Below are 22,176 nucleotides of genomic sequence, written 5' to 3' on the forward strand. Positions count from 1 at the left end.
GCCCAATAGCAGCTACCCATACTCCAACCTCCAATCTCATAGTAGGCAGTCATGTATGTATTCCTGGAGTAACTCACATGCAGCTCGTAGGAGCCAGGGTGAGCAAAAAGGTCACTGTCCTCCAAATGTTGGGGATCTGTGCTCTGATCACTGATTGTTGCTTCTGATTATGGAGATGCAGACACAGAGGGAGCCAGCTGTTGTTACACATATACCCCCTTTCCCCAGCATTGTAAGCTCCTCCCTCTCCCTGAACAGACTTGCAGGGAATTTAAAGGACCAACACCTTTTCTTTATCCCCTTCATTTTTCTTTTATTCCTCCTTTTGAGAGCCAGATATGAAAGTCAAGGACATTCAAAAGCAACTGCATGTGCAGGGGAAATTAGAAAGTCACCTCACATACCTAGGGAAAGGCACAGGCTTAGAAATAACTGAAAAGACCTTAAGTTTACACCTCAGGCTGATCCTTGACAAGGAGACAGCCTACAACAATCAAAAACAGAAGAAAATAAAACAAAAATAAAAACCAGTAAACTCTAGTGAAGGGGGAAATGTGATTTCCAGAGTTAGCATGTTAATAAATTCAAATATTTAGTTTTCAACAAAAAAATCACAAAGTATACAAAGAAATAGGAAAGTGTGCCCCATCCAAAGGAAAAAATAAAGCAACAGAAATTATCCTTGAGAAAGATCTGAGGGGGTACTTACTAAAGACTTTAAAATAACTGTCTTAAAGATGCTGAAAGAACTAATAGAAGACACGAAGAAGGTCAAGAAAACAATATGTGAACAAAATGGAAATATCAATAAAGAGATAGAAAACCTAAAAAGAACCAAAAAGAAATTCTAAAGCTGAAAATTACAATACCAAATGAAAAATTCACTGGAGGGATTCAAAGGAAGAGTTGAGCAGTCTAAAGAATCAGAGAACTTGAAGATAGGACAATTAAATTTATCAAGTCTGAGGAACAAAAAGAAAAAAAGATTGATTTGAACAGAGCCTGAGAGACCTGTAGGAAACCAACCTATACGTTGTAGAAGTCCCAGAAGGAGAAGAGAGAGAGGGAAAGGGGCAGATAGATTATTTGAAGAAATAATACCCTAATACTTCCCAAATTTGATGAAAGACATAAATATAAACATCTGTGAAGCTCAGTGAACTCCAAGTGGGATGAACTTAAAAATCCACCAAGACATATTATAGTCAAACTGTCCAAAGATACAGAGAGAATCTTGAAAGCAGTGAGAGAGAAGTGATTCTTCACATACAGGGAGTCCTCAATAAGATTATCAGCAGACTTCTCATGAGAAGCTTTGGAGGCCAGAGGCAGTGGGCTAATATATTCAAAGTGCCAAAAGAGGAAAAAAAAAACCTGTCAGTCAAGAATCCTAGATCCAGCAAGACTTTCCTTCAAAAGAGAGGAAGAAATTAAGACATTTCCAGAATAAACAAAAGCTAAAGGGAATTCATTACCATTAGATCTGCCCTGCAAAAATGCTAACAGGAGTCCTGCAGGTTGAATTGAAAGGACTAGACAGTAACTCAAAGCCGTAAGAAGAAATAAAGATCTTGGTAAAGGTAAATACATGAATAGTTACAAGATCTAGTATTATCGTAACAACAGTTTATAACTCCACTTATAGAACATAGGCAAGGAAGGCAAATCTATATCTAAAAATACATATATAATTATTCCAGTAAGGAAAAAAATCACTGCTACATTTTTTTTTTTAAAACACATGTTCAAGGAACTACTTTTTTGAAGGAAGGTGTCCACCTATAGTCAGCTTCATACTAGATGGCTGCATAATCCCCCTTGGAAATGGTGCCATGTTAAATGATCAACAGTGGCCTTTGATGTTGGCAGGTTGGGTATTCAGCTGGGGTGATAACAAGATGTGCTTTGGTGAGAGTAAGTGCATAGTCTTCATCCCTGCTGCCAAGGCTATTTTGCAAGCACCAGAGTATCCCAAGAAAGAGACCAATGGACATTCACGGAATGGGTCACCTTGTCTACCTGATCATTGAGAGTCTTCTCTGCAGGGGATAGATAGTCTTGGGGGAGCATTCACCTGGGACACAAATAATCTTCGCACTATCGATTCTGAGAGGTCCAATCATAATTTTTCTCCAGACCTCCCTGTCAGCAGTTTTTCATTCTTTTTTTCCCAAGCTTTGACTATTCAGCTAAACCATTAGCCACTGCCCATGAATCAGCATAGTTCTGTAATTCTGGCTCTCTCTCTAACCAAACACTTCAACAACTAGATATATTGCTGAGTTCTGCCTACTTGGAGGATTTCTCTTCCTATTTCAAGCCACTCCAGGATAGAGCTATGATACTGTAACAGTTCACTTTTGGTAGGTGTCAGCATGTCATGGAAAATCATTTGTAAATCCAGCTGGAGGTTTTTCTTCCTATATCAGCTGGTTATAGGACCTTAGTTGAGGGTTGAAGGAAAGGTTCAGCAGGAGTAGGCACCCTAGGATATCTGAGCCATGTATTCTTGCAACTTTTCCACACTTGCTGGAGACTGATCTCAAATATTGCTTTCACTTGATGAGGAAGTTTGTCGCACATTCGGTTTATGATGAGTGGCTCAGGTCACATGGTCACCCAGTGTACTGTGATCAGGTGTTCATTCTCTGCCAACATGCAGTACTAAGCCAGAAACTGTTTTTCAAAAGGAAAATAGTTATCTGCAGAATAGAGCGTAACTTTGCTCAAAAATTCTGCTATTGGTGCCCACAAAAGGCTCTATTCATAGTGACTACGTAATTTAACATCCAAGATAAGACATATTAGAGAGGAAAAAGGGAAACTATTAATAATTATTTTGGGATGACAGGTGGAAACGCACACTGTCATTGAAAACCAAGATGTATGGTAATCCTATTTGTACAGCACGTCCATTTGCTGTAGAACTTTAGAGGTCATTTGGACCTGCTGAGTCATAATGCCCAATGCAAGAGCAACTTGCATTACAGTCTGAACCTATTATAGAATCTTGTCTTGCTCTGGAGCCCACTCAAAACTGGCAGCCTTATAATTTATTATATTGTATTATTAGAAAGTAATTGAATATATTGGATTTCACTTCCGTCCTTATATATGTTTTAAGAGTGGCCCCTTTTCTTAATCTTAGAACATCCATATGACCATGCATTCTTACAGGATCATGTTCCAGCTAAAGAAACACAACATTTTAAATCATGCTGGTCAACAGATACAGTATTTTCGTTTTCTAGAACTATGTAATTCACATGAATAAATAGCATTAAAACTAATACCAGTTTTTAAAACCTCATATTAGAGCAAACATAGAAAAAACTTTACATTTAAGATGTCATCCAAAAGCATAAATATAGGAAGATTAAAAATAAAACTTAATGATTCTTCCCCAAAACTGGCAGCTTTATTGGATACTTAGTAAATTAGTCAGCATAGTACAAATGTTTTATATATAGCTTCCAAAATCCAAAAAGGCCAGTGAAGCTTTGTGCTTTTTTTCCTAGTAAAAGGTGGTACAAAGTACAGGATTATGTCTTTCACATTGGAAGTATATCTCAACGTGCTGCAGATACCTGGACACCAAGAAAATTAATCAAGATGGTAGTCCCCTGAATTTTGATGGGGGTGGTTTACCTCTGTCCATGGCACATGTGTATCTTACTAAGGCATTTAGGGTGTTTGCAGCATTTCCTGCTCACCAGTCTAATCAGCATGATATTCTGGGGGATATTAAAATAATCAAGGTCTCTGGGTGATAGATTATGATAGGGCTACAGAGTTGATATAGCCCTGAGGGAAGAGGACAAAGGTGTACTGTTATCTCTGTCAGGTGAAAGCAGACTGCTTCTGGTAGTTCTTGTTAATTGATAAAGAAACATTTGGCAGGTTCTCACCTGTATCCCAAGTGCCAGGGGCTGTGCTGATTGGCTACAGTAAAAAGATTCCACATCTGGAATAGCAGCTGAAAGTTGGAATCACCACTTGATTAAGCTTACAGTAATCTACAATCTTCTTCAAAACCTGTCTTCTGCATCAATCAAATAAACAAGGGATGTTAATCAGGGATGTCATAGGAATCGTTATCCTTCCGTCTTTCCAGTCTAGAAAAATTCCTGGGGTTTCAGTTTGACCCTCGCTACTGTAATAGCCCTCACTTTGTTGGTCAGTAAACAAATTTGGGGGGGTATCCTGCTAATTGTTTAATATGTATATTTCAATTATACATTCAGGAACTGGGGAAAAACCACAAAGTAGGTTTATGACTTTACTGGGTGCATTGTGAAATAGACTCAGGCTTAATTTCCATTCTTCCATTTGATCTTCATGATCCCTCACTTTGAGTAATGGCCCACTGTACCTTTCACATCCCCAGAGATTAGTACCAATTTGCGTATATTGTCTCATAGTCCTTACAAGCACTGTTCAGTAGAACTCACTGCACTGCTGGAAATGTTCTATATCTGCGTTGTTCAGTGCTGTAGCTACTAGCTGTATTGAGCACTTGAAATGTGGCTATTATGATTCAGAAGCTGAATTTTCAATTTTATTTAAGCTTAATTAGTTTTAATTTAAATGTATAATAGAAAACTGAATGAGAGACCTGATGGTCCCTTTGAGTAATTCAAATCACTCTTTACTCACCAGATCAAGAGTTTTTTGGTTATCTACATCACTAATAATTCCAAATTATCTTAATTCAATTATAGAAATTGAAATTATTTGCAGCTAGTCTTCAGTCTCTGCAAGGGCCATGCTATTTCTAGTGCACACTTCCTTTTAGGGGTTAGTCTTTTAATGTGCTAACTTAGAGCATAGGCACTCAGGCTTCCATTCTGTGGCACTCCTTGGACTCGTTTTTGGCTCCTAGGCTAACAAGATTGTCAGAATCTCTGCCCAACTTCTCAGCCTCTCTGTGAGTTCTGGAGTCAGCAGACAGCCCTGGGGTTATCTGAACTCCTTTGGATTTCTTTCTTTTTTCAAATCTTGGCCCCATAATTTCTTCACTGCTTGTTAGTTCCCGGGTACCTTACAGCAGATTGTTTTTAAATGTATATTTTGTCTGGATTTTCTAGTTTACTCAGGGAAGAGTTGGCCCACATTATTTAGTCTGCAATACCATAAGCTTTTCCATTTATTTTGGCCAGGTGCCTAGGGGCACTCAATATGGAATCAGTTTAAATTCCTCACTGGGTATTTTCTGGACTACTCTGATGATACAGATTTGCCATATAGTTGCCCAAGAGGACTAGTCTGCTCTCCCCCTTCCCCTTTTCTGTTCACTGTAAGACAATTTTTCCCTGGCTGTGGGATGAAGGGAATGGGTTTAGTTCCGATTCACTCCATTCTGAAGGCATATCCCTTTAGGATTCCAGATTCACGTGAGGGGGTGGTCTCTAATTAAATGACCCACCTTCAGTGTGCCCTGGGCTTTGATTCTGTGGCCCCACAATACTGTCAAACCATAGTTCAGTTTCAACAGGATTAGTGAATGTCTTTAAAGCTAAAGTGACTTTCTGTGTTCAGTTTCTCTCTCTGGGTTTTTAGATTTGGCATACTGCCTCCTTAACTGTTCTCATGTCTCTTATGCTTATTAAAATGATGGATCTTTTTTCTTTTCATATTTTATTCAACATTCTAGTTGTTTTCAGTGGAAAGCCTTGTTATATAAAGTAACAGAAGTCTCCAACCCCCACACTTCCGTTTCCTTATATATAACAGGGGGAGAGTAAATATGCTCCCACCTGCAGCGCAGTATCAGTTGAAACTGCTGTGCTGTGACTACTGTGGGCTCCAGACAAATTGCTGTCATTAGTTTCTTCCCCATTCTATCTACAGCCACTATGCTCTGTGGGTTCCTCTTCTGGCAGCCTCTTAAATGTTGGTGCTCCCTAGTTGTTCACCCTCAACCTACTGTTTTACACTCTTTATTGGTGGTCTCATTCCTTCCCAAGTCTTCTGAGCTATAAGCCCATTTAGCCTACTTATCATACCATACTCATCACACACATCACCATGCCAGAATCTCCTCCTCTCTCTCCTGCCCTGGTCTCAGCAACTGGCACTTCTTTCCATCTACTATGTACCTCTCCATCTACTAGAACCTTGGGCATCAGCCTGAACTCCGCCCTCCGTCACTCAATGCATCCATTTAATCACCAGATGCTATAAATTATACTTCCTAAATTTTTCTCAAACCTGCTCATTTCTCTTATCCTCCTGTTTGGTCTTAGTCTCCAGTTTCTCATCTCCCAATCCATCCTCCTTACTGTCAGCCAGAGTGATCTTTCTAAAATGGACATGTGATTCTGTCACTGCCCTACTTAAAGTCCTTCAGTAGCTTCCCAATGTCCTAAAGATAAACTCCATTAACATTACTCACAAGGCCCGACTGCCTGCTTTTCCATCCTCCTTTCTCTTCACTTTTTCCATTCATGATCTACCTCGTCTATTCTGAACCACTTGTATCTTCATTTGTTGCTATTATCTCTGTCTGGGTGAGTTAGGGGAATCATATTTGACCCAGTCCATCTTTAGATTATTCTATAACTATTAATAGTTTTGAGCTGAGATCTGCTACTTTGGCTGTCCCATTAGGCCTATTCTCTTTCTGCCTTAGAACACACAAGTTGGCTTTCTCAGGCATGACCAGCACAGAGCAGAGGGGGAATGTTACCTTCTTTCTTTTAGTCACTATTTCTAATCTATCTAAAAAAGCACTAGCTCTTTTTTATGGCCACATCATAAGTCCTCTTTTACACAGGCAGTCTGTTAAGCCATGTCTCCTTTGTTCTGTGTGTTTGTACAGTGGGTTTTCTGTATCTTAACACGGAAGCTGATCCAATATTTGTCCTGATATAAGCACTTGCTGAGTTTCATCGTTTGCTGCAGCCCTTGGTTCAGTCTGTGGAGTGATATTTTTAGCGTAATCCAAAGCCTTACAATGTAAAGTAAAAGAAATATCCTTTTACCATATAGATCATGGATCTGGGCCCAGAGAATCTCAACACTGGCCAGAAATCACACAGCAAGCAAAGCAGTAGTAGCACCTGCACAAGAGCTCCGGGATCCTCATCCTTTTCCCCATGCTTCTCCTAATACGGCACACGAATTCCTGTTGCTGAATCCCACCACTGTGTATTCTTTTCGCTTCTAAAACAGTTAAGTTAAATCTCTCAGATTTTAAATGGTATTAATTGCCAAGAGAAGGGATAATAAAAATAGCACCACTCTGAGCAGCTGAAACCATGGCTTCTGCCCTACTGACAGACTCTGCCACTTCAAAGTGCTGCTCTCCCAGAACTGCCACAGGAAGGGCTCAGTGGGAGAGCCTGATGCTTCCTCTGAAGCCTGGCATCTGTCCTGCTCACCCATCTGATGACTGCCCCCCTAGTTTAGAGACAAAAATGAAACCATGCTATAATTAGGGTAGAATTTTAAAAAGGCAAAGCAGTATAACTTGTCACAAGAGACAGGACAGAATCAACTTCTTCATTATGGAGCTTAGGAGGAATTTTTTGAAGGCTTATTTCTTAGCTGTTTCATATTTCACTGGAGTAAAATAAAGATTGCCCCATCAATTATAAATCAACAGAGCTGATAGGCACTGTTCTATAATTGTTCTCAGAGATTAAAACTTCGGTGTATGAAAGTTGGTCCTTCCAGAAAGAGGAAGAGAGTCACCCGTGACCTTGAAATGTTGTGAACTAAAGGCTTCCCGCCTTCTCTGTTGAGTGTCTCTGGTCTTTGGACTTCATGCCTATTTCCCACACTGCTGCCAGGGCTCTCTGTGAAACCTTATATGACCTGTCCTTTTTTTTTTTTTTTTTTTTGTCAGAACTATCATAGTTATAATATTCAGAAGTCTGTCAGTGTTAGAGTAAGCAAAAAATGGGGAATTTATTGCAAGAACAATGGGGAATCTCACAGCCATGCTTTCGGGACATACTGAACATAGATCTGAGCACTGTGGAGCAGCCTAGAAGTTCTGTCTCTCAACTTTCACATCTGCTCCTCTCTGTCTCTCGCCACATTTTTCTTCACGGATAGACTGCCTGTGTCTCTCTGGACCCCGTGATGGGAAACATGGCTGCCCAGAGCTGCTAATTATGTTATACAAATCCAGCCACAAAGAAATGATTTTTCTCTCTGTTTTCTCTCTTTCACAGTGGTTAAGAGCATGGTAGATTCCCTCTCCAGTCTTCATGGTTTGACTTACACATTGCCTTCCCCAAGTGGGTGCCTTCCTCATCTACTTCTGTTACAGTATTTGTCCTGCTGTGCACAGTGTGTCCACTTATTCCTGTAAGCACCTTGAGGGGAGGGATATGTTCTTTTTTTCTTTGTATTCTTAGTACCTGGCTACATAAATATATGTTAAAGAAATTTATGAGTGTGAATGAACAAATGAATTAGTAATTCATTCATTTCAAGAGAGTATACCCTCTCTAAATTCACCTGTGATATATTCCTGACTTCAGGTGTATATTACAGTCCTAGCTTTTGAACTCACTGCCTACCTTAGTTAATCTCTCTCTAGCCCAGGCATGGATACCCTTTCCATGTCCCCACCCTTTAATCCACATGGGGCTTGAAGATGTGAATGTGAGAGGAGGTATGCCACAGTGGAAAGGGCCTGGGATTTTGGAGTCAAGAAGACCTAGGTTCTAGTTTGAGCTCTATCACTTTCTAGCTGTGAGACTTTAGGCAAGTTACTCTGTGCTTGAGTTTCCTGATCGGAAAAGGAGATAATACCTATCCTTTTCAGTGCTGTTCTGAGATAACACATACAAAATGCTTAGCACAATTCCAGGAATGCAGTAGGCTCTGAAGAAATGTTAATTTCCCTTCCTCTTGCTGTTTGTGCATTTGTGGCTTATATATGTGTACACTGTATTTGTGCCTATATGTACTGTTTTGGTGTGTGGGCAGGACGGCGTGTGGAGGGAAGAATGAAAATATGATTTATCTGCCTGTGTTTGTAATAGAGTTACCTGGGCTTCATCTACCTGGGGCACAAGTGAGGTCACATTAATGGTAGTACCTAAAATGCCCCTACTTCTGCCCACCTGTGTGATTCAAGACATCAGCTTCTTGAATCTTACTCTCAGGTGTTTCTGGGAATCCTCAGAGAGTCTGAGTTTAAGAGACTCCTCAACTCCTTACTTGCATTTTAGGAAGTCACTTGAAAGGAGAACCTCACTGCAGCCAGGGATGGTGCCCTTGATCCAGCCTCCTTTACCCCACTTGGTGGCAAAGCTGTGGTCTCTAACAGCAGCATTGTCTCCTGGTGCTCCTATGGTTTCTCAGTCCACGAGGTGACACAGCATACCAAGGAGTCTGCCTTGAGCCAAAGTTGTGCAATGTTCTACCCACAGAGTGCTCCCTCCAACTTGGTCACACCTCATTCACCCTGGTATTATCAATGCCCTGCCCCAACCCAGTCTCAATGATGTGTGTAACCTTTCTCCATACAGAAGACAGTATGTGTGGGTGGAGCTTGGGAAAGAGGAAGAGGGGGTGGGAATTACACCTTCCGTGCATCTCTACAGGGACCTCTGCTGGGCACTAGAGAAATTCCCAAGCTGGTTAGACTTCCTGATTGATTCCCTATCCTCCACTGCTTTCTGGGAATGGTGGAGCTTGTCCCTTGCCCTTGCTCATTACCCAAGAGCTTTGCATTCACAGGGAGGCATCTGAAACATCGCTGACAAGCAAGAGGTACATCCTGAGGTTCCCAGCGCTGGAGACACTGATGCTGGATGACAACAAACTCTCCAACCCCAATTGCTTTGCCAGCCTGGCCGGGCTCAGGAGGTAAAGCCACAAGCCTGTCTCTGCAGGGCCCTCTATAACCCCCAGCCGTGCTCACATGCTGAGTGCTGCTCTGAAGCCAAAAGCCTGGGTTTAAATCCCAGTGGCTCCACCACTTATCTCTGCTGTGTGGCCATGGGTAAGTCATTTCTTCCCTCTGAGCTTTAGTTCCTCCACAAAAATGGGGCATAGTAAGAAATTTCTGATCACATGACTGAATTAGAAGCAGTAAAGAGAAAGGACAGTATTACCTAAGGAGGAGATACTACCTAAGACAGGATCCTGACCCTGAGAGAAGAGACAGGAAAAAAGAAAAAAGAATAATAAAGAGAAATTGAACTGCTGAATTCTATCTATTTGAAGTAAAGAAAATACTGGCATTTAAATGGTTAAGCTTTAGGTCCCTGGAAAATTTACTTCGGATTCAGCTACTATTTACTGAATACTACTTTATGCCAGGCCCACTTACATATTGTCTCATTTAATCTTCACAAGAACCTTGAATGGTTAATAAATATTATCCCCATTTTAGAGATAAAGATATTGAAGCCCACAGAGAGTAAGTCACTGGCTCAGGATCCCTCAAGAGGAGTAAAAGTCCAAGCCTAATTCCATGTTTTTTCCCTAAAGTTGCTTGGTAAATATCCCTGAGGTATCATTATTGCTGTATTTCGCTTTCTTTAATTGAAGACTGAAGAAGTTAAGCCTGGACCAAAACAAGATTTTCCGGATCCCATACCTACAGCAGGTTCAGCTCCGTGGTGTATCAGGGGCCTGGGTTGGAGGCAGGGGAAGTCCCCGGAAAGAGCCCCAGTCCATGCTGCAGCCCAAATCATGGATGATTGAGGCCTCAGATGAGCAACCCGATTATACTGTACTGCCCATGAAAAAGGATGTTGACCGGACAGGTGAGTGATGCCCCTTGTTCCAGATTCCCCACTGAGTTGTAGAGGGGACATTGTCACAGATTGAGTGACAGTATATGTGTCTAAATTACTGTAGCTTTATAGTAAGTTTTGATACCTGGTAATGAAGTTCTCCAGCTATGTTGTTCTTCAGAATTGCTATAACTATTATAAGGCTTTTGTATTTCCATATAAATTTTAGAATCAGCATGTCAATCTTCACATAAAATCCTGTTGGGATTTTCATTGGAATTGCATTAAACCTATAGATTAATTTGTAGACAATAGACATCTTTACAATATTGAGCTTTCTAACTCATTAAAATAATATATCCCACCAGTTTTTAGATCTTTTAAAATTCTTCTCAACAAATACTTTGTAGTCTTCAATGGTGAAATTGTGCATATCTTCTACTAGGTTCATTCCTGGGTAGTTGATTTTCTTTACGCTATTGTCATTGGTATTGGTTTTTTATGATTTATTTCTACTTGTTTATTACAAGTATATAGAAATATTGAGTTGTATCCAGTAGCCTTTCTAAAAGCATTTATTATTTCTAATCATTTAGAAATAAATGGTTATTGGTTTATCTGTGTTCACAATCATGACATCTACAGATGATGACCATTTTCTCTCTCCTTTTCCAATCTTAATACCTCTTTATACCTTTTATTGCCTTATTTTGCTGACTAAGACTTTCAGTACAATGTTAAATAGAAGTGATAGTAGTGGACGTCCTTTTATTGTTCTTCATCTCAGGAGGAAAGTGTTCAGTTTTTAAAAATTATGAGTTTGCTGTATGTATTTTTGTAGATGCCTTTTATCAGATTAAAGAAATTTGTATTCTTAGTTTGCTGAGTTTGTATTATGTATGGATGTTGAATTTTGTCAAATGCTTTTTCTGCATTTGTTGAGGTGATCATGTGATTCTTTTCCTCTTCGATCTATGAATATGGTTAATTATATTGATTGATTTTTGAATGTTGAACCCGTTTTGCATTCCCAGGATAAACCCCACTCGATCATGATGAATATCACTGAATTGAATTTACTGATATTTTGGCAAATATTTTTGCATCCATGTACAGGAAATATGTTGGTTGTATTCATTTCCTTTGTTTGAAATGTTCTTGTCAGGATTTACAGTCAAGGTTATGCTTGCCTCATAAAATGAGCTTAGAAGTGTTCAATCTTTTTCTGTTTCCTGCGAAAGTTCATATATGATTATTATTTCGTCCTTAAATTTTGAAAGAATTCACCATGAAGCCACCTGAGTCAGCAGTTTTCTTTGTAGAAAGAGGTTGAAATTATTAAAATATAGAAGCTTAGAGGAGGAACCCTTTGACCCAAAACTTAGATCTCTGAGGAAGAGGTACTGCTCAGATGCTGGTATCTCTGAGCTGTGATGGGTCTTGTGGAGCTGAGACTCAGGTCTCTGAGGAGAGGATACCGACCAGATATCCGGTGCTGGTGTCTGTGGAAGGGTCAAAATGAAGCTAGTGTGTACAAGTTGGGAAAACTGCAAACTGGATTCAGCTGCTGTTGGGGAAAGACCTGCTGCTGCTGCTGCTGGGATAAAAAAAAAAAAATAACCATTACTCTGATGGCATTCACAAGAATCACAAGCAGTCAGGAAACCTATGGGAAGCAGACAGGAGGAAACAGGCCCCCTCTAGCTTTGCAGTCTCCCTCTAGCAGCACCACTCCTGTTAGTCTAACAGGAAACCAGCTGGTAAAGCAGAAATACAGTATTCAGAGCCCCAGCTCCAGCATCCCAAAGCAGAATAGAGAAGGGTGGGTTTGGAAGTAAAAAAATAAATAAATAGTAACTTAATAAATGGCACAATTATGTTATTCAGATTCTCCCTAAAAATATTTTTCTGCTTTGTTTGTTAACTTTGGAAACAGGTGCATTAAAGTCTCTTACCACTATTTGGATTTGTCAGTATCTCCTTGCATTTTGGGCATTCTTTACTGTTAAATTGGCTCAATTCTCATTATGTTTGTGACTTTTATCTTGGTAGAGTGTGTCTTTTTATTTTTATTTTTTGAGACAGTCTCTCTCTGTTGCCCAGGCTGGAGCGCAATGGTATACTCATAGCTTACAGCAGCCTCGAACTCAAGTGTAGATTGTATCTTTAAATCACTGTAAAATATCCCATCTTATCTTAATAATTTTAGCCTTGATTTGGGCCTATATTTTGTTTGATATGAATATTTATTTTAGGATATCACAAAAACAATATAGCACTGCATATTTTCCCCAATGTGGGTCTTTTTCTCTTAATAGAAGAATTTAACTCACATTATTGATATGTTTCACCTTATTTTTACCGTTAGTATGTTTTCTATTTATGCTTTTTTCCTTTTTTTCTTTTTATGAGCAATGAGTTTTAATTCTAATTTTTTCCTCTAATTGTTTAATGTAATAACATCTCATGTCTATATTTCTAATGGCTACCCTAAAACTTTTAATCCACATTTTAAACTCACCTTTGTCTATCAGTATGTAGAATCAGCCAAATCCAAGTCTTCCTCTTTAATAAGAAGAAAATCTTAATATGTGTCTGTCTATTCCACCCTACTCCCATCTCTTCCCATAGTGTAATAAACCCTAATTAATTTAGATTGGTTTTAAATTTTTAAATTATGTGTTGACAATTCTTTAGACTGAGAGATTAAACTCTTAGTTTTACTTCTTTGCTCATCACAGCTTCCCGCATCTGAAATCTTCATCTTTCATAGATTATTTATTGTGTGTGTATAACTTAGAACAATACAACTCAGATCATAGTATAGTGTAATTATTAGTCTGTGCAAAGCTCCTCTTTCCCTCTTTTGTTTTTTTTCCTTCATCCTTAATCCCTACTCCCATTTTCATATAAATATCTACTCTTGTCTTAGATGTATTTTCATGGATATATGTATGTATCTTTGTAAAATAAATATTTTGTGTGTAATGTATTTTTAATTTAATAATGGTAATATGCTACCAAGCTCTTTCTAGTACTTAATTTTTTTCACTCAACATTGTTTTTAAGATCTTGTTGCTGTATGTCCATCTTGTTATTTGCTTTTAACTATTGCATAGTGTTCCACAATATATGCTGTAACCACATTTCACTTATCTGTTCCCTCACTGATGAACACCTAAGTTACCCACAACTCTCTTACTGTATGCAAATAGTGTTACAGTGAACAACCTTATATGTGTCTTTTGCATAAACCTCTGTGCTAGAGTTTTCCTGCAACATTTATCTAGGAGTGGGATTGATGGATGACAGAGTATATGCATACATAGTTTAAATAAGTGCTGCCTGATTATTCTTCAAAATGGTTGCTCTAGTGTACACTCACACCAGTAGTACCTAAGGGTTATTTCCCTACATCCTTGCCAACACTTGGTATTATCTGGCTTTATAATTTTTCTAACTTTTGCTATTCTGGTAGGTGTAAAGTATTATTTCATTATTTTTGATGTGCATTTTTCTATCTACTAGTGATGTTAAGCATTTCACCATTTACTTAGCTATTTGGTTTTCAACTTCTGTGAATTGGCATTTTGTATCTCTGGACAGTTTTAATGCTTTAAATATCTTCCTTTATTCTGTAATTACCTGTTAACTTTATAATAGTACAGATGACATTTTTAAGAGAAATTCTTAATTTTGATTTAGCCAAATGCATTAGTTTGCCAGGGCTGCCATAACAAAATACCACAGACTGGGCAGCTTAAACAACAGAAATTTATTTTTTCACAATTCTAAAGGCTAGAAGTTTGAAATAAGGGTGGGGGCAGGTTTGGTTTCTTCTAAGGCCTCTTTCCTTGGCTTGCAGATGGCCACCTTCTCACTGTCCTCACAGGGCTATTCCTCTGTGTTGTCTGTTCCCTAATCTCCTCTTCTTAGAAGGGTACCAGTCAGATTGGATTAGAGCCCACCCTAATGCCCTCATTTAAACTGAATTACCTCTCTAAAGGCCATATCTCCAAATATAGTCATATTCTGAGGTACTGGGGGTTAGGACTTCAACATATAAATTTGAGGAAGACATAATTCAGCCATAACACCAAATCTATCCAATTTTACCTTACAGTATGTGCTTTTAGGTTGTTATTTAAGAAATATTTCCCTTTCTTGCTGTCACAAAAATAGCTTCCCATTCTATGTTGCTTTTCATTTTGCAATTTGAATGATTCTTTCAAAGAGGGTTTGTGTGAAGTAGATGAGTCGTTAAACACCCAAAATTATCTTTCATACTTGAATGCTAGTTTGGTTGAATAGAGAATTCAAGCCTTAAAATGGTTTTCCCTTAAACCTTTGAAGATACTACTCCATTGCCCTCTAGGCCCATTGTTGCCAAGAAGAAGTCTGATTCCAATCTGATTTGCATTTCTGTATAGGAAACCTATGTTTGCTCTTTGGAAATGCTTAATATTTCCCTTTTACCCTTTAGATGCATCTAGGTACGCAATTTTTTGTTTATCTTGTTAGGTACTTTGAGTGGTCTTCTGGTCAAAGATATGTGGTTTCCCTCATCTGTTAGGCCAATTTGGTCTAGAATATAGTTTAACTCCAATGTTTCTTTGTTGACTTTCTGCCTGGATGATCTGTCCATTGCTGAAAGTGGGGTGTTGAAGTCCCCTACTCTTATTGTATTGCAGTCTGTCTCTCCCTTTAGATCTATTTATATTTGCTTTATTTATTTTGGTGCTCCAGTGTTAGGTACCCATATATTTACTACTGTTATATCTTCATGCTGAATTGACCCTTTTATTATTATATAATGACCTTCTTTGTCTCTTTTTACAGTTTTTGGCTTAAAGTCTGTTTTATCTGATATAAGTACAGCTTCTCCTGCTCTTTTTTGGCTTCTGTTTGCATGGAATATCTTTTTCTAGTCCTTCGCTTTCATTCTGTGTGTCTTTATAGGTGAAGCGAGTTTCCTGTAGGCAGCATATAGTTGAGTCTTGTTTTTTTAATCCATACAGCCACTATATGTCTTTTAATTGGAGAATTTAGTCTATTTACATTCATTGTTACTGATAAGAACTTACACCATTTTGTTACTTGTTTTCTAGTTGTTTTGTAACTCTGCTCTTTCTTTCTTCGTTTCTTACTGTCTTCCTTTGTGGTTAAGTATTTTTCTCTGGTAGTATGTTTTAAGTACAGTGTATCTATTATAGGTTTTTGCTTTTTGGTTACCATCAGGCTTGCAAAAAACTTCCTGTAATTATAACAAGTTATTTAAAACTGATACCAACTTAACTTTGATCACAAAAGGAAAAGAAAAGACAAATGAACCAACAACAAAAACCTGTACATATTAACTTTTTTCTCCCACATTTTGAATTTTTGATGTCACAATTTTCTTGTTTTTGTATTGCCTATCTTTTACCAAATTGTTATAGCTATTCCTATTTTTAATAGTTTTGTCTTTTAGTGTTCTTAGTAAAGATTTAAGTGGTTTATACACCACACTTACTATATTAGTCTGATAATTACATTAGGGTCATTTTCTTTCAGTTTGAAGAACTTCCTTTACCATGTCTTGTAGTAAAGTTCTGGTAGTGATAAATTCCCTCAGCTTTTCTTTTTTTTGGTCTGGGAAAGTCTTTATCTTGACTTCATTTCTGAAGGATAGCTTTGCTGGTCATAGTATTCTTGGTTGACAATATTTTTCCTTTGAGCACTCTGAATATGTCATTTCACTCCCTCCTGGCCTTTAAGGTTTCTGCTGGAAATCTGCTTTCAGGTGTATTGGATCTCCTTTATATGTTATTTGCTGCTCTTCTCTTGCTGCTTTCAGGATCCTTTGTCTTTGACCTTTGAGAATTTGATTATAATATGTTATAGAGTATTCTTATTTGGGTTGAATCTGATTGGTGACCTTTGACCCTCCTGTATCTGGGTATTTCTATCTTTCTCTAGGTTTGGAAAGTTTTATGTTGTTATTTCTTTGATTATGCTTTCTGCCTCTTTGTCTTTCTCAGATCCTTCTTTAATTCCAACAGCCTAAATATTTGCTCTTTTGATGTTGTCCTATAGATCCTATAAGCCTTCTTCATTCCTTTTCATTTTTTTTTCTTTTTTCTCCTCAGTATTTTCAAATAGTCTTTGAACTCACCGATTCTTTCTTGTTTTGTCAGTTCTGCTCTTGATGCTCTCTGTTGCCTTTTTCATTTCATTCATTGTATTTTTCAGCTCCAGGATTTCTTCTTGATTTTTTTTAAATTATGTCAATCTCCGTTACAAATTTTTCTGATATATTTCTGAACTGATTCTCTTTGTTTTATTGATGTTCATTGCACTCCCTTAAAACAGCTATTTTGAATTCTTTGTTTGAGAGATTATACATCTCCATCACTTTAGGGTTGGTCTTTGGCACCTTATTTGTCTGTTTGATGAGGTCATATTTCACTGAATGTTCTTGATACTTGTGAAAGTGTGACAATATCTGTGTATTTGATGGACTAGGTATTTATTTCAGTCTTCACAATCTGGCTTTGTTTATGCCTGCCCTTCTTCAGAGGGCCTTCCAGGGATCCTAAGCAGACTATTGTGTTCCCTGAACCTGTGACCACTGGAGGTATCTCAGCACTGAAGGATACACTCTAAGCCCAGGCTTGTTGCAAGTCTTGTGAGGACTCTAAGGTTACTGCAGGTTTCTGGCCCAGATGTACCTGGGGAAGACCCAAGGAGGATACTGGGGCTATGTGAGAATGCTGGGCTGGAGTTGAGAGTGGGCCCCTTCGGGATCTGCTGTAGGATGGAGGCTGGCATGCCTGTCACATTGACTCAGACAGGTGCACATCTCCCAGTAGGTCTCTGCACAGATGAGATAGCTCCCTGATTGCAGCAACAGGGGCTAGAGCTGAGACTAGGCCCCCTCAGGATCTGCTTTGAGACAGAGGCTGGAGTGCCTGACTCGCACATGTGTCCCAGCAGGTCTCAGCATAAATAGGATAGTTCCCAATTGCAGTGAGAGGGGCTGGGGGTAAGACTGGGCTCCTTTGGGATTTGCTGTGGGATGGAGGTTGGAGAGCCTGGTTTCACTGGCTCAGAAGGGTGCACATCTCCCAGCAAGTCCTGCAGAGATGGGATAGTTCCCTGATTGCAGTGGAAGAGGCTGGAGATGAGACTGGGTCCCCTTGGGATCTGCTACGGGATAGAGGTTGGTGAGCTTGTCGGGGAGGCTCAGAATCCCAGGCTGCAAGATATGGGTAAGACTCCTTCTGGTTCCTTGTGCAAGAGGCTGTGAGCAGGGGCCTAATCCAAGTGGGGGCTGAAGCAGAGAAATAGGGAAACTTTCAGGTTCCCTGCCAAGACCAGTGTCAGCAGGCAGACAAGCCTTTCCATCAAGGCACTAGTGTGCACAATTCCTTTTGGACCCCTAGGCAGATAGTTTTGGTTGTAGGCTCAAGGCTAAATGGGGCTATAGCCAAGCCCCTTAGAGAGCTGGGCCATTTCTGGGCTTAAAACCAGGAGCAAGCTTGACAGATCAGCCACCTGGGTATTGGTCTGCACCCTCAAAATGACCCTTCAAGGTCTTGGGTTCTACCAGGGTTTCACAAACTCCTAGCTGAATCCTGAGGCTCCTGCAGAGAGACTTGACTGTGGATGGATGCAGAATTCTTGTTATAGTCGGATATGAGCAGGTTACCTGGTATTCTGCCATCTTCTCTTTGCTTTTTTGTACTGCATTCTGAGAGTCTCTCAGCTCAGTCTTCTATTTATGAATGAGCTTTTCAACTCCAGCATATTTATGGTCTTTTATTTAATTATCATAGTTTAAATTTACAAAATTGTTAATAGCTCTGCTTCAACAAAAATCTGCTTTTGTTTTAGGAATGAAATATCCTTTTTAATTTCTCAGAGGATATTATTTATTCTGAAGTTTTCTTTTTGTTAAACTCTTGTTTTTCAGATGCTAATTCTTCCTATTGTATATTTCATGACTTTTTTATACTATTAATTTTCCTCAAATATTAGGAGATTCTTGATTGTTCACTTTTCCATGTAACAATCCATAATCAGAAGATTAAAATGCAGGTTTTAATTTCTAGAGTTGCTTCCTGTGATTGTGGGGAGGGGCAGGATTTACATTCAGGCACAGTGTGCTGTAGCCCGTCTTCCCAGATGTGCTTTCTCCACGGTATCACTGCCAAGCAACCACACTTGCCACCATGGCCCACCCCCTAGAGAACTCCTACTTTGTGCATTGCACAAACCTTTCCCAAACTCCCTTGCAGACCCTCATAGTAGGAGAAATTATTTATGTCATGTTTTTTTCCATCCCCTATTACAATTTACTTCATTTTCATGTGAGCTTTCTCATTACAATGTCATTAACATGTGGAAGGGGTCCCATTAAGTAGGGTAAAGGTAAGTGATGTCTGCACAGGATCCAGTCCCAGTAGATGCTCTGCTTTAGTAGGTGAAATCCAGCTGTTTATTGGCTTATCTCATTCTAATGGTCCCAAGAATGAAACTACTCTGCAGCCTCCTCCTTATGACCATGCTGCTGGTGGTTCTTGGTATCTCTCCTGAACTCACTGATTTAACAAGTTCTGTTTCTACTAATATGACAAATAGTATATTCAGATCCTCTGACAGAATGTCTTTTATCTACAATTCTCTCTCCTAAGACAACTGGTTAGCTTCCTACTCAATATGGACTCCCCAGTAGTTCTAAGGCTAGAAAATGCTTGCATCAGAAAGGCCAATGTGGCAGAAATATAGGGAGTGAGGGAGAAGGTAGCATGAGGTGAGATTGGAGAAGTAGACAGGGGCCCAATATGCAGGGCCTCGGAGGCTTGGCTAAGAAGTTTGGATGTTATCCTAAGTGCAGATTGCCTGATGGTTGTCACAGCCAGCTCCTCTTCCTAGCATTGGAGCTGAGGACTGAGGACCCTCTCGGAGGAACCCTGCTGTACACAAGTGGATGGAAGACCCAGACCCTGGCCTCTCTGGGGGTCAGTCAGTGCTCTCACCAACCTTCATTCTGTTTCTATTTTGTTTCAGAGGTTGTGTTCTCATCTTACCCTGGATTTTCAACCTCAGAGGTAGGAATTGATTATATTCGTGTTCTTGAGTTAGAATATTAATTTTAACAGACAAAACATGTAAGTTAATGGAGTCATGAGAAGCATTTCTGTAGATCACACTGAGTAAGCCCGATCATTGAGTAGATATTTACCAAGTACCTATGGGGTGTCAAGTATTGTGCTAGCCACTGCAGATGTAGTAGTGAACTAGACAGACATGCCCTGACCTCATCACCCCACAGTCTAGCTCTCATTGTCCTCACATGCTATTCAGAATAATGTAATAACGGCTGCCTCAAGTGATAAAACTAGCATTGAAGTGGGGCTGCCACTAGGATGAAGCCCAGCAGTTTCTTAACAAGAGCCCCCAAAAGTTGAAAAGGTCCTTACCAGATACACCACTATCCAGGGTCTAATCCTTGGTGTCACTTAGACACTTGATTTTTGTCAGCACAGAAAATTGGTTTTTCTCTCAGGGCAGATGCTCACTAACCAAGCTTATGGAGACTGATGCACATAAACTAAATATTAATTAATTCATTTACAGTAAGTGGTGCAATTGTACATTTAGCCAACCTGCATCCTTGAGAGGCAGCTTAGTACACTACCTCCCCACACATACAACTGTGTGAGAAATTGTGTCAGTTAACTGTTGCTGCATACCAACCCAACCAAACCCACCCAACAATTATTGACTTCAAACAATAACAATTTATAATTTCTCATAATTCTTTGAGTTGCCTGGGTGGTTCTACTGGTTTCACCAGAGCTCACTCATGCAACTGCATTCAGCTGGCAGATTAGCTGGGGACTGGGCTCAAGTGGACAGCTGGCATGGCTTGGTATCTCTATGTGGTCTTTTCAGTCTGGACTTCATTACAATATGGTGTCATCAGGGTTTCAAGAGAGCAAGGGCAAATTGCAAGGTTTTGAAATTCAAATAGTGTCACTTATACCACATTCTATTGGTCAAAGCAGAGTCAAAAGGCCAGTATAATGCTGCAGTGTGTGCTGACTACCCAGAGTTAGCGCAGACCCCACAAGTCAGAGCAGTTTCCAATAAGACTGCCCTCACTTCAGAGGCCAGCCACAAGTTTGGGGGTCCCCAGGGTATCTGCACTTGTGACCAACTGGCTATAAATGCAGGAGTTTTCCACAACCCACTCAGGTTTAGCAATTTGATAGAACAACTCACAGAACTCAGGAAAGGGTTATTAAAATTACAGTTTTACTATAAATGATACAAATCAGGACTAGCCAAATGAAAGACATGTATGGTGAGGTTTGAGAGGGTCTCAAATGCAGATTCTGTGTCCTCTTCCTGCAGAATTGGAGCATGTCACCCTCCCAGCACATTGATGTGCTCACCAACCAGGATGCTCACCCAAGCCTCAGGGTCCAGAGCTTTTCCTACAAAATCACTGGCCATTGTGATTGAACTCAATCTCTACCATCCCCTGCTTCCCAGATGTCAGGCTGGCTCAAAGCTCCAACTCTCTAATCCCATGGTGGTTCTTTCTAGTGTGGCCAGACCCCATCCCAAGTCATCTCATTAGCATAAACTCAAGTGTGACCCAAGGGTCCTTTATAAAAAGGCATTCCTATTACTCAGGAAATTCCAAGGGTTTTACAAGCTCAGTGCTGGGAACCTGGAAGAAGACTAGACAAATTCTTTATTATATAATACAACAGTCAGTCTAGTTTCAAGAGGATAGAGATATGGTCTCCACCTCTGAATGGGAAGAGCAGCAAGGTCACACTGCAGAAGGGCATGCATATGGGATGGAGGGGCTTGTGGCCATTAAACAGTCCCACAGAAGTGACAGATAATTGGTAGGATTGCTCAGTGCTCAGATCCCAACTCTCTGGCATTTGAGAATCTAGAGAGAGAGTTGGATAGTTGAGATTTTTTAATGGCCTTTCTCTATAAAAATCAGATACACTCTCCCCTGAGACAGGGCCCTCTCTGCCTCCAGCAGGGATAGTCATACCCTTGGGTCAGGACACTCCGAAGCCCAACTCTCTGGCATTTTCTCTTTTGTGTTCCAGTCTGACTTGCCCCCTTTGGCTCACACAGCCTTGCTCCAAGTAGGGAGTTGCACAGTGGAGGAGACTGCCTTATCAGACTGCCACCACATCCCACCCTGGCCTCTCAGAGGTTGCCTTGGGGTCGCCTGGAGAAAGGAGTCATCTAAGTTCCAAACATGATAACTGGTTTTTGTTTTCACACCCATAACTTACCTGTTCCACTTGTGTGGCTTTACAAGTTGACCCCGAATGGCACTAAATACTTGGCCCAAGTGGGTGCTCCACAAATACTCATTGAATGAACAAGTGAAATTTAAGTTATTTGTTCAGTATTGCATAGTGATTAATGGAGAACAGAATCTAATTCATCT

At 39.8% G+C, this 22,176-nt stretch overlaps 1 protein-coding gene across 2 annotated transcripts in view; it reads left to right on the forward strand.

Moving 5' to 3' along the window:
* Nucleotides 1-22,176, forward strand: part of XRRA1 (X-ray radiation resistance associated 1) — a 69,725-nt gene that overhangs the window by 30,425 nt on the left and 17,124 nt on the right. The window contains exons 9-11 of one of the 2 annotated variants that reach the window (XM_045555473.1): nucleotides 9,700-9,828; nucleotides 10,516-10,733; nucleotides 19,755-19,795. In XM_045555473.1, the coding sequence (XP_045411429.1) occupies nucleotides 9,700-9,828; nucleotides 10,516-10,733; nucleotides 19,755-19,795 (388 nt within the window). Of the gene's footprint in view, nucleotides 1-9,699; nucleotides 9,829-10,515; nucleotides 10,734-19,754; nucleotides 19,796-22,176 lie in introns of those variants that run through there. The other variant, XM_045555472.1, reaches the window with a different exon arrangement.

Source organism: Lemur catta, chromosome 7 (assembly GCF_020740605.2).
Source record: "Lemur catta isolate mLemCat1 chromosome 7, mLemCat1.pri, whole genome shotgun sequence".
NCBI classification, from domain to species: Eukaryota; Metazoa; Chordata; class Mammalia; order Primates; family Lemuridae; genus Lemur; species Lemur catta.